Source organism: Echinops telfairi, unplaced genomic scaffold (assembly GCF_000313985.2).
Source record: "Echinops telfairi isolate 266 unplaced genomic scaffold, ASM31398v2 ScPeMD7_31;HRSCAF=116, whole genome shotgun sequence".
Taxonomy (NCBI): domain Eukaryota; kingdom Metazoa; phylum Chordata; class Mammalia; order Afrosoricida; family Tenrecidae; genus Echinops; species Echinops telfairi.
The window spans coordinates 18,315,230-18,328,907 of record NW_022103928.1 but is presented as its reverse complement, the minus strand read 5'-3'; the positions used below and the strand labels follow the sequence as shown (position 1 = coordinate 18,328,907).

The window sequence follows — 13,678 nt, the reverse complement described above, 5'->3', positions numbered from 1 at the left end:
CTAAGTCTTTATAGAAAACATCCACTCCCTGGCCCCCGGATGCAAGATACCCACTGTCGAACAATCTTAACCTTCCATTACAGCTAGTCTCTCCGTCACAGTAAGTAGAAGCAGAGAAGCAGCTGGCCATGTGCTCAAGGAAGAGCTGATAGAGAAGTTAAAAACATTGTGATGTCATCATCACAGGATTATTACTCTAGTGAGTCCTGTCTGGCTCTCTGCCCTTGCTCCCATCCCATGCCTTTCACACTCAAAAGCGCATTGCCACTGAGTCTATTCTAACTCACAGTGACCTTTTTGGACCCGGAAGAACTGGCTCTGTGTAGCTCTTTATGGGAATAGGAAGCCTCATCTTTCTCCCAAGGAGGAGTTGGTGGTTTTGAACTGATCTTGTGCTTAGCAGCCCAAGTGGAAACCACTCTGCTACCCTGACTCTTCACCATACTTTTAGTGCCCTCTAATTTTGCCCCTGAAACCTGAGTGGAATAGGTTTGCATGTTACACACATCTTATTCTCTCTCTCCAATCCCAGAACACCGATTTTAAAGTACAGCTGGCAAACAACACCATCTGATGACTGTAAGAGGTAGCATGTGGTGTTGGAAGGAGTTTAATCTTTGACTTCTTTCCTCCAGGTGATGAGAGAAGCAGGTTGAATGAGATCAGAGAGGAATTTTATGTTTGGAAGAATACTATGAATCCCACATAAGATCCATACGAAAATAGTAGTGGCAGCAAGAGGATTGGGGTCTTGGCCTGAGATGTCTGTTTCTTTCTTTTTTTTTTTGCTTTGTTATTTATCTTTATTTTTATTTTTTTTAAACATTTTATTAAGGGCTCATATAACTGTTATCGCAATCCATACACACATCAATTGTGTAAAGCACATTTGTACATTGAGATGTCTGTTTCTACACTGAACTTTACACCTTACCAGTAAATGAGTGAAACACCAAGCACATGCTTATATGCAGTATAGGAATTTGTGCCTTGTAAGGCTACCCATGCCTTGCATTCTACATTGACTGATTTAGACAAAATTTAATTGAGCATCTATTTCTTGCCAGGCATTGGGTTAGATGTTAGCCATTCCATTAAGACTGCAAAAACTATAGTCTTTGCCCTTATATAGATAATCCAAATAAGAAGTTAGACAATAACAAAGTAAGTATGCAAGGTAACTTCAGATGATGCTAAGTTGTCTAATAGTGGTAATAAACAGAACACTGCTTCAGAAAACAAGAGGCAGCCTATATTAGAGAGAATGGTTTAGGAAAACCTCTCTAAAAGGAGAGGGGCGAGGCCTGGAGGGTGAAGGGAATGCGGGATAGAAGGGGGGAACCAATTACAAGAACCTAAGTATAGCCTCTTCCCTGGGGAATGGATAGCAGAGAAGAGAGCGGAGGGAGACGTTGGACAGGGTAACTTATGACAAATCTATAATAATTTATGAATTATGAAGGGTTCAGGAGGGAGTGGGAAGGGAGGGGGAAAATGAGCAAACGATATTAAGGGCTAAAGTGGAGAGCAAATGTTTTGAGATTGATGAGGGCAACGAGTGAACATAGGTGCTTGACTCAGTGGATCTATGTATGGACTTTGATAAGAAATGTACAAGCTCTCAATAAAATAATTTTTTTAAAAAGTCGGACAGGGCAAGATATGACAAAATAACAATTTATAAACTATCAAGGGCTCATGAGGGAGGGGGGAGTGGGGAGGGAGGGGAAAAATGAGGACCTGATACCGGGGGTTTAAGTGGAGAGAAAATGTTTTGAGAATGATGAGGGCAATGAATGTACAAGTGCGCTTTACACAATTGATGTGTGTATGGATTGTGATAAGAGTTGTATGAGCCCCTAATAAAATGATTTAAATTAAAAAAAACGTTGATACCTAAAGGAGTCAGCCCAATGAAGAGAACAGGATGAGGTAGGACGGCTTGTGGGAGGCTGTTCGGATGACCCCAAGGAGCCAGTTCCCTCTTCGTGGGTCTAGTCTCCTCCTCTAGCCCCATCCTCTGGGTGATGAGCAGCTACTCTGCCTTATTTCTAACAGGATGTAACAAATAGAAGTGATTTTGCAGATGTAGTTAGAGCCCTACGCAGTTGACTTTCAGCCACTTTATAGGGAGATTGTTCCGGATGGGCCTGATTTAATTGGGGGTGCTTTGAAAAAATGGTTCTAGAAATAAACCTGAAACAATAATTATTAGCTTTATTTTGCTGGCTTTGAAGAATTCTATATGTGTAAGGAACTGAGTTCTGCCAATAAGCCTTGAGAGCTTGGAAGCATATGCATCCCTAGGTGAGCCAACAGATGAGAACACAGCCCAGCTGAAACCTGGATTTCAACCTATCGGAGCCTGACTAGAGAACTCAGCTAAGTCAGGCCTCCGCTTCAACCGGCAGACAGTACTTTGGTATGTTTCAAGCCACTAAGTTAGTTCATCAAACAACAAAAATGAATGCCACACCTGAGGCAGAAGGACGACAACTCTAGTTATTGGGAGGTGTTTGGTGAGTAATGGAGAAGAGATCATGGACCATTCTAGAACCAAGTAAGAACATTTGGGATTTATTCCTGACACCCAAACATGTGGGCTTATGCACAGGAGGTGCCCAGAAACATGTTTAATGAATAAATGAAATCATGTTGAATGGAATAAATGTAATTCAATGAAAGAGTACTGTTGAATAATAACTCCTAAAACTAGATTCACATTGCCAACTACCTCGCCTCTCCACTTTGACATATTGCTTCAATAGGTACCCATTAAAAGGCCATCATGTGCAAAGAACTGTCTTGGTGTGGGCGGGATCCGAGAAGTGGCAAGGTCATGGAGACTGTCCCCCAAAGCAAATCTTCAGCCAACAACCCTGTGGAAAAGTCTAGACCAGGAACAGTATCTGTAGTTATATGGAGATTAAAGACTCAGTAATGAGGTACTGATACAACTCAGCAATCTGGGTCACAGCTGAGAGCCTGATAATTTGAGGTTTCTCTTCAGAGTCTAATAAACTATCTGAAAGGCTGCCAAGTGCTAATCAAGTCCCAGGAAGGTAGCACTGCAATAAGACAGCCATGTCATCCAAGGCCACGGCGATGATAGTTTTGAGAAAAGGAAATGAAATATGGAGAAAATTATCAGTTCAATAATGATGGAAAATTCAATATTGAAAATGTAGAGGTGTTGATAGATTGAGAAATTATATCCCATGACAAGTCTCCGGGACTTTTCTGACAAACCCTGAGAGATTGAGGGAGGAGAAATGAACAGAATACTGCCATCCTCTCTGAGATGAAGGGTGGGGACTTCTTATCCCTACTGTCCACCAGGCACAAGTGAGGCAATGTTTAGAGTCATGCGATCGACTTGTCCAGGAACGAAGAGGAGGCTGGTAAGAGGGTAATTGGAAACTCACTCAATGCCTTCAAGGCAATGCTGACTAGTAGCCACCCTGCTGTAGTTTTCAGAGACTGTAACTGCTTATGGGAGTAGAAAAGTCCAGGTTTTCTCCCTCGGAGTTGCTGGTGGTTTATAAGTGCCACCCATTCGAATCACAGCAACTCGTAACCACTACACTCATTTCAAAGAGCCAAATAAGGGGAAAAACAAACAGACAAATGGAAAACCTCATTTTCTGAGCTCAGGCTTATCCACAAGTCATTGGAAACTTGCTGGGTTGCTTCACTAAGAAGAACGTATTTGAATTTTAAAATGTATTAAAATGTACACTTACCTCCCTCTGAAATGTACTCCTGGGATGTTTCTTAAGGGAAAGCTATGCTTGTTTTAGAATGAGGCACTTGCGGATAACTTAATATTTTAAGAAAGCAGAGCGTTAAAAGTAGCAGAAAACCGGTACAAATGGGTTTCAAATTAAAGCTAACTTTAGAGGCTACTAAGGGGAAAGAAGGGACATGTTGACTCATAGTTTTAAATTTTTAAAAAATACTTATTAAACACTAAACAAGTGTTACTATTATGACCTTTGCACTGTATGAAGATGATACCTGGTACCATCTTGGTTTCATTTATCAGACAAGCACAACCGCATCTCAGTGAGATCCACTAGTTTGATCGCTGGATGAGGTTAAACACCCAACAGAAGCTCTAAATACTCTCCCCGTCACAGCTTCTTCCCAAAATCTGTGATTGTTGCTGTGTGCTTTTGAGTTGATTCCACCTCAAGTGACCTTCTAAGACAGGGTAGAACTTTCCCCAGAGGTTTCCTATTTTGTAAACTTCATGGAGCCGATTCCTACGTCTTTGTCCAACAAAGCTACTCAGTGGGTTCAAATCACCAACCATTTATTTGGTTAGTAATTGACGAGCGCTTAATTATTGTACCACCAGTGTGCTTTCTCAGGAGTCTAGGAAATATAAAACCACCACCAATTTGAATAATAAAAATTGCTGGTTTCATCAAAGGTACAACTCTTGGTCTCTCCCCATCCAAAGGATCAAAGAGTGATGGAGCCTTCCCAGCCTGAGGCCAGAAGAACTATTGGGACTTGGGTACCACAGTCACCCGTTAGGGATGGGCTAAGATAAAGGGTGGGGAAAATGTGGGACAACATTCAATATCAAAAGAGATCAGGCTTACTGGTTGGATAGAGACAGATGGGACCCTGAGATTATGGCCCATAGTTGCCCCTCAGGTCTGGAGCTGAACTCACCTCTGGAGTAGAATAATCAACCATTGGAGATTGAAAGGGCGACATTTACCCAGCAACAAAGTCCAGAGGGTCGAGGACGAAGGAGAATGGAAACAGGAAGCACAGGGAAAGGCACGTAAGTCGTAGGACACTGAAGGAATTGCAGTGCAGGAGTTGAAACAAGGTGTGCATGGATTGTTGAATGTGAAACTAATGGTCTTCTTTCTAAGCCACCCAATTAACAGTCAATATAGATTATCCACTAGATATTGTGGTGGATGTGGTCCAACTCTTCCATGAGTTAGACTCCCCACTCTAGAATAAATAAAGCAGGCTTTTCAAAAAAGTTTCATGTGAAAAGATAGCACATACATTCATTGAACCTCCCTGTTATTTCTTACACATATGGTGAGACACCATTCATGTAACAAACGACTGAAATGGAACAAATATAATAGCGCTTTGACCAACTTCATTTCTCATCTGCAGTAAAACTGCTGCTGCTGGCAGACCCTCCACTCGTAAAGCAAGTGCAGATGGGCTTTTAGAAAAGCGGCATCCACAAGAGCAGCCTCATCCAGCCCTGTGCTATGACATTCAACAGTGGACAAGGTTATGTAGGTTTCTGGTTTGGGTAGCACCTAACAACTGTTTGGTCCCATAAGGAGAAGAGGGTCAAGGAAAAGCAAAATGAAACAAACAAACAAAAACAAGTGGAGCAGAGTGAAGATGCAAGTGATAGGATTTCATTTCTGTGTTCTTATTCCTGCGAGTTGATGAGGTTTTGTGAGTGGCTGGTCTTTGAGAAAGGGAATGGGTGACTCTATAACTGCGATGCTGCCTTGCAGGTGTAAGAAGCACTGTGGTGGCTGTCTGCCTACATGAAGCCTGGCAGCCAGGGAAGAGGAGTTAGATAGACCAGATCTATGCTTTGCTGCCTGGCTGTGCAGATTACAAGTGGAAACAGTTCTAGGCAGGTAGGGGGCCTGTTAGGTGCGGGCACCAGAGAACTCAACGTTTTACATGAAAGAAGTGTTTACCTCAGGTGTACTTTGTACAACACTGCTGGTGTAAGATGATTAGAAGGCTTATCAAGAAACAGTTTCTATTTTAATTGTATGTTTGCATTTTAATGTATAAGATTCAGGTTCAGATCTCATTGGATCAAGACTTTCTGGGGCCCTGAAGGTTAGATGAACCCCTAAAACTATTGTCCTGAGATCATCATTGAACCTTTAAATCAAAAATATTCCCTGAAGTCCTCAATATACACTGCACATGGATAACACCACCCCTACCCCCACCCCTCCACCCCCCCACACCCGATCATGGGTCTGTCATAGGACCCGGCCATGTTGCATTCTCAGGTGTCTGGGGTTGACAGGAGTCGGGCCAACCCTGGAGCTGCCGAACCAGGCCCCCAAGAGCTGTGGGTAAGTATGAGCAGTTCAAAAAGGCTCCCTCATAATACTCACTACGACATGCCAATGACTACAAGGTATGCTCTCAATAAATAATCATTGAATCAATGCATCAATGGGAAGATTCAACTGATAATAAAGGGATCACTTTCCATACTCCTGTGCGGAGGACAAACATCCCATTTTGGCAGGGCCTCAGACAGCCCCCTCAGCTTCACTTGGCATGACTAATACAGGCACGTGCTCCCTAGCATCCACTCAGGGAGTAGACACCTGTAGATCCATAGGCTATAAAAGAGCTCAGAAATCTCAATCAGAGAATGGGGCCTAGGGAATGAAACAGTTTCCCAGACACAGCACGCCTATCTCATATCTCTTGTACACAAAGCAGTTGTTTTGTCAGGCATATTGGCACAGAACTATAGAACTTATAATACATAAACTTCAATATCACAATAAACACCCACGCTACTGGTTAATGTATATACTATACTGTGCTTAAACATCTGCACACAATTTCATCTATTATGTCTCTTGTGTGTTCCAGCATCATCTGTTTCATTTTCTCCCAAAAACACTTCCCTGAAGTTCATCATGACCCACCCCCCAAAACACAAATCCAGCATTAATGATAGCAGCAAGAAGCAGGCAAAGGGAAAGGATCAATTTGGAAGTTCAATGACAAGAAGGTAGGCAAACCAATGAGGGCTATTGCTCTCCATTTAGGCATGTTGGAGACCTAGCTTGTTTGAGATGCTTGAAGAAGAAGCAAGCCAAGACTCTGATGTGGCATTTGCACAATGACTTTATCACACAAAGTCCTATTGCACAGAACGCACTGTGGACACTAAGGATACATGACTATATATGGTAATGAAGCCTATATATAGGCTTCAAGGCCTATATATGACCAAATGCTCCAGCCAGTTGTCTCCCCAGATGAGGAAAGGAAATGCAATCCTCTCAACTGGTACACACCACACATTTTAAAGGTAGGGACACCCTTAAAAAAGGACTATATATATATATATAATTTTGATGTTACAGCCCTTTCAATGGAACGGGAGCCAAGCCTTACTGGCACAGCCAACATCCATTAGACATAGTAAACACAGTGCCCAGAGCCCAGTATGCTTTTAGAAGCTCATAGGAGTACTTTCTTTTAAGAAGAAAACATGAATATATTCTAACCTAGATGGTATTCAACTGTACACCAGTAAATTGTGAGCCACACCTTTTGTGCTAAGTAAAAGAGCAGCTACAGAAGTCGTCTTGCAGCCCTGATAACCTGCTGCAGTCTGGGTCCCAGGAAAAGGCCACTTACCTGGCAGGCATTGTACAGGAGCTGGTGTTCGAACTTCTTGATCCCAAGAATGTTCTGGAACATCTCGTAGAGTTGCTCCTTGCTGAGAATCAGCTCGGAGGCCGCACTGGCCGTCATGCGGGCCTGCTGCTTCCTGGGGTCCTCTTCCCCGCGGTAGATGGCATCAAACTTGGCCATCCAGGAGCTCAGCACGGTCTCCTTGCTCAGGCCATCAATCTCCGGCAGGCTGCGCACCCGTTTCTCGATGTGCTTCTTGAAGACCTCTCGAGAGTCATTGGCAGAGCAGCCGCCACTCTGGACCATACGGGCCACGCGGTCACTCTTCAGAAACACCTGAGCAAAGGCAAGGTGAGGAGCGAGAGTTACACATGGAGGCCCAGTTCACCAGGGCTGGCCACCAGGCCAACCGCCTCCCATGTATCACCACAAGCGGACAGATACTACCGTAAGTCATATCCTGTCCCCAGTTCCCAGCGGTGTGAACTCAGAGAAGTCACTTACGCATTTTGCTTCTGTTTCCAAATATGAAAAATGAGAGCCACACAGACTTCACTGGGTTCTTTGAAGAGTTAAATGAGGCGACTATCCTGAGAAGCAGCTCAGAGGGCGGGGAAAGTACAGATTCTGAGCTCGGACTGCCTGGGTGCTTCTCCGGCGGCACAAAGCAGCTGTGTGGCTTTTTACAGTTAACCCTTCTGGACTGCAGTTTCCTTATGCATAAGGTGGGGATAATAATATACCCTGCATCATAAGTATTTTAAAATGAGGATAAAATGAGTAAGACAGGAGAACCCCTTAAAACAGTACCTGGTCTACATCCCATGCCATATGAGCTGTTGCTATTGTTTTTGTATATGTCAACGATGTGGAATAAGCATGGCACATAGCTCTTACGCGTCAACCATTATTTGCATCTCACTGTGTCCACACAGTGATAGTCAACATTAACAAAACTGGAGGAGCATCAGGTTCAAACTCTAACCTCACTGCCACTGAGCTGATGCTGACATAGTGACCCTGTAAGAGAAGGCAGACTGTTTCTGTGGGTTTCGGAGACTGTAACTGTTTAGAGGAGTAGAAAGTCCCATCTTTCTCCTGCAGGGTGGCAGGTGGTTTCAAACTGCTGACCTTTCAGACCGCAGCCCAACGGTAACCACTGCACCACCAGGGCTTCTTTGCTTCAGGTCTGCCTCCCATATGTGCCCTAGCGACTCTCAACATTATTGGTACCTAGGACAGCGCCTAGCACTGAGAACATGGAGAAGAAAGGGAGGTGAGTTTGGTATTCAGTCCATTTTGTAGCTGGAAGCCCAGGATGCCAAAGGTGACTCCGATGGTTTAACTACAAAGAACACTCTTTCGGCTCCACCCTGATTCCTTCCTCTGCTTGGTTCTCTTTGGTTGGGGTGGAGAACCCTTGGTTTGCTTTGCTGGTGCTGCCTGGGTCCTGGGGCCAGGTCCATGCACAAACAAACCATTAAAAACATTTTGCCTCCACTCCAGTGCCCACTGATCAGAAGCTGATGCTTTTCTGGGGTGTGATACATGGGGTTGAGGGTGCTGCTTCCTCTTCAGAGAGTGGGCACATCTGACATTTCTGAGCTGTGTCCTGGTCACACTTCAGAAGTTGCATAAGCATCCTTCAAGAGAGTGAGCAAATGTTCACTCCCCTGTCAGCTTTCACGAAATGCCCTTATTGGCCACGAGACAGCCCTGCTTACAGGGCCTCTCACTGGTTCCTGGGCTGTCACAAAGCCTTTCCTGGAAAGAAGAGATGTTAGAAGGGTGGGATCCATTTATTCTCAACTTAATGAGCTGATTTAGAAGGAAGTATTGAGGGTTTGCTTCACAGGCTCAAGGCCATAACCTATTCCCCGTGCTTGAGAACTGGTACTTAGTTGAGACTGAATAGTTCAATTTAAAATCAGTACAGAGAAAGTGTTTCAAATGAATCCTCAGGCATGGGTCTTAATAAGCTAAAGAATGCACCTGAAAGCATGCAGTGCTAATGCAGATGGTATTTCCATTTAACACATTATGTATCTTAGTTATAGGCCTATATTTAAAAAAAAAAAATATATATATATATAGTTTTGAAGCAAACAGAAGTTTCTGGCTTGGTTTATAGTATGTGCTAAGAGCTATCAACTATGACCTTTGGCTAGTTTTGCCTCTAACTTGCTGTGTGTCCTTGATAAGTCACCACCTGCCCTCTATGATTCTCCAGTCTGTTTATTTGTACATATATAAAATGCTAGGCTTGCCCTTCCAGCTTTGATGTTTACACTCTTTTTCGTGAACCCGCCCACTGTTCTTTGGATAATTTCTAGGTAGAAGGCACTGTCTCTGGTGCTAAGGGGAGAGTGGTGGACAAAAATGGCAGATTCAAATCGTATGGTCCACAGATTTCACTCTAATAATCCCAAATATCACTGCAATCTGAGACAAGTGCTACTCAAGGTGTGTACAGGGGTCCATGAGATCCTACAGCCAGGAATCTATTCTCATCTGTGCTCAAGGAAGACTTCCTGTAGGAACATTCCTATGAGAAAGTGGGAAAGGTGAGCAGAGTGTGAAATAAAAAATCATAGAGAAATGACAATACAAGGAAAGACCCTGAAGTTTTGAGAGAAGAGCGTGATGCAGTGGTAGCAAGGCATTGAGGGAGAGGGCAGTGAATGAGGCAAGATAAGCAAAGAGCACCCAGATGGTCGAGAATAGGAGAGCTGCATGAAGAGTGTTGATACTCATTTTAAGGACACCTGGAAGCCATCGATGATTATACATTGAAAAATGACATAATCAAATCTGCATTCCTTGACTTAATTGTGGAGATCCGATATGAAGGAGGCCAAGCGACCAGAGAGGTCAGTTGAAAGCCATTTGTTGAGGTATAGATGAATGATGACGTGATGGAGTACTGAAGAGGTTAGCTCTTCGTAGCGGTGAGGTCAGCTGGAAGGACAGTCACAGAGAGAAGTCTTGGAAACAGTGAACTGATCATGGAACCATGCTCCCCTTCCCATCTGCCCAGCGCAGTGTCCCACAGCCTGGCACAGGACCCACCATGAGTTCTCACCACATATTCCCTTTCCCTCCTCTGCACATAGTAGCCACACAATACATGTTTGGTGAATCACTAGGCAGATGACCTTCGACAAGTCCTGCAACCTCCTTTGCCTTCACGATCACCCGTGGTCAATCTAGTCACCTTCTTGGACAGGAACCAAACTGAGGGAACTCTGAAACATGGAGAATGCTTCTGTCCAGAAATAATATATGACTGCCGGACCCCAGCCGGAGGGAAGATAGGTGGAAAGTCAAGAAGAGGGAGGAAAGAGGGAGAAGAGTGAGGGGCAGGAAAGGCAAAGGGCCAGATGGCAGTAAGGCAGTCAGGGGCGAGGACGCCGCAGCAGGAAGTAACTTCCCAGTCGAATCAGCTGTCTTGGCTCCTCAGGCGGCCTGAGGAAAAGCGCTGCCTGGGCCAGCTCTACACCGTCATGGATATGACCACTAAGTACTGATGTTCCTAAAAAGATGCGTGAAACTCATTTGTGCTGGGAACTCTGTTTTGTTTGTTTGGGTGGCTGTCACAAGAGTCTCCCTGGAACTCCAGGCACTGTTCTATGAGGACACCTCCATAAATCCTCCCACGCTCCTCTGCCAACTTCCAGACAGGGCATACTAGGAGATGGAAGATAAACAAATAATATGGGATCATAAAGGGCAGTCAATTCGGCGACTTGACTCATCCATCAGTCCTTCCCTTCATCACCAGAGCCAAGCAACCTCAAGGTTGCTTTAGAAACAGGCAAATAGCTCAGGACTTGGGAGGTAGACTTGTTCCACTGTGAGACTGGCCCACTCCCCATTTCCTTTTGGATAAGCTGAGAAGACAAGGAAGTTCTTTTCCTGCTTAGACAAGCTTACCATTACAGAATAAATCAGAAAAAGATGTTGCTGTTAGTGTAAATAGGATTTTTGTAAAAATCTTGGTTACTATTCAGGAATGGTGCATAAATAATGGGAGGCAGTAGGCAATGAACTGTGTCTAGGGGCACGGGCTCTGATAGCAGACTATTTGGGTTAAAATCCTAGCTCTAAACCCTTGCTAGTTTTTGATACATACTTTTTCTTAGCTTTGGTTAAGGAGTCTTGGTGGAATAATGGTTACAAGTGGGGCTGATACCAAAAGGCCAATAGTTTGAAACTAGCAGATGCTCCCTGGAAGAAACACAGGGCTTCCTATTCCTATAAAGAATCTTGGAAACTCACAGGGGCAGTTGGAAACTCACAAGGGCAGTTCTACCCTGTCCTATAGGGTCGCTATGAATCATCATTGACTTATGGCAATGAGTTTGATTTTTTGTTTTGTTTAGGTTTGGTTTCCTCACCTTTAAGATGAGGATAATAATGATCTATCTGGTAGGATTTGGGCGAGATTCAATGAGATAACGCATGTCAACCGTCTAGCATGGAGCCCGAAACAAATGAAGAATATAAGGGAAGCTGGCTGTTATTTTATAATGGAATACTGTGAAGCCATGCACACTATATCTATTTTTTCATTAACATCAGAAGATATCTATGATATACAACGCTATGCCAGAGGTTTCCCGTGTTAGGGGTAAGGTGAGACTGCAGTAAGGCATGACCTTGAATTGAGAACACCACAGGTAAGAGAAGTTTTACAGATGAGAATATGCCATCTGTGTGACGTTTGTAGAGATGGGAATGAGATGGAAAACCTGTGCTAAATAAAAGGAATATCTTGTATTATTTGATTAGGGGAATTAATAGCTTGTATTATTTGATTAGAGAGCCTTTTAATTAGCAACCAAGTACTTTAACTGTTGAACTAAGTCTGGTTGTGTCTATGTGTATATGTCTATATATACATATATATACCCAGGTAACATATATGTATATGTATACTATATATATAATATAAATATAAACCCACTTTATTTTGACAATCATTTTACAAGGATAGTTCTATTACAGATAAAGAAACTGACTGTGGCTAAGGTCCCACAGACAGTGTGTAACGGGACCAGAATTCAACCCCACCTCTGTTAGACATGACTCTACCCATCCCTTTGACCACTCTTCCTCTGCCTCTGCCTCTTCCTTGTGGCTTTCTCTACAAGAACACATGCCTTTAAAATGAGTAGTTACTCCTACAGGGATAAAACCAAACCCATAGCCACTGAGTCTATCCTGACTCTTAGTGATGCTAAATCGAGTTTCCAAGATTGCAAATCTTTATGTGAGCAGATGGCTTCCTCTATCTCTGGCAGAGTGGCTGGAATGTTGGAATGATGGATCTTGTAGGGAACAGCCCAGTGCCTAAACCACAAAGTCACCAGGGATCTATATTTGCTTTAGGGTCCATACACAATTACAGTGGTTTTGCTTATTGGAAAATACATTGCTTCAATAGCTGGGTATGACTTGATCTATGCTTTACTTAAGGTAAAAATAAAGTCAACCATAAGATTCTAGTAGGTGCATCATTCTGTGCCTAGAAAACTTACTGTTCTTGCCTTCCCATCTTCTTCTTGTTGAGATAACAGTATCTCAGTGCTTTTCCATTGCCCACAGTTTTAGTGGGACTATCAACAATAGGGGCTTGTCCTTCCTTAAGGATCCCCAGTTAAAGTGCTTGGCTGATAACCAAGAGGTTGGCAGTTCAAACTCCCATGGGTGCGCTCCACTGGAGAAAGATGTGGCAGTCTGTGTCCACTAATAGTTACAGCCCATATCCTTCCTTAAGGTGAGTTAGGCCCTGAGCATGGCCAAGGAGAGTTTCTCTCCTGGGGATGAATCTGAGTGGGGTGGCTCAAAAATGGAGCGGAGTTGCTATGGATACATCCCAGTGATGAGGTAGGTCCTCTACCCGACGTCCTGAGACAAGTTATCTGACAGAAACCTTATCTAAAGCCTGCTCAAATGTAATATTACAAAGTTATTATTATTGTTTTAATTTAATCACAGTTCATTCCTACATCATGGAAGTCTTCACGTCCCCCCAAGTCCCCTGTTTCCTTCCAGCAGGATCTGAGTGAGGGCATGTTCTCCTATCTCTGATGCTGAGAGCAGCACGTGAAGGGACCCAAATCCATCAGGGGACAGGGGTGTGAGGAAAAGGGGTAAGAGGGTGCATATTTTAGACCCTTGTCTTTAAAGAGTTGAGAGTGAGGAAAGGTGTGGGGTCTTAGGGCAGTGGATGGGCTCTGATGTCATAGGAATATGGGTGTGGGAGCAGCAA

General features: G+C 43.7%; 1 protein-coding gene across 1 annotated transcript in view; it reads right to left on the bottom strand.

Annotated features, from left to right (window-relative positions):
- CADPS (calcium dependent secretion activator) overlaps nucleotides 1–13,678 on the bottom strand; it is a 435,301-nt gene that overhangs the window by 417,368 nt on the left and 4,255 nt on the right. Inside the window, exon 2 of the mRNA XM_045290125.1 lies at nucleotides 7,408–7,740. Coding sequence (XP_045146060.1) covers nucleotides 7,408–7,740 — 333 coding nt within the window. The remainder of the gene's footprint in view (nucleotides 1–7,407; nucleotides 7,741–13,678) is intronic.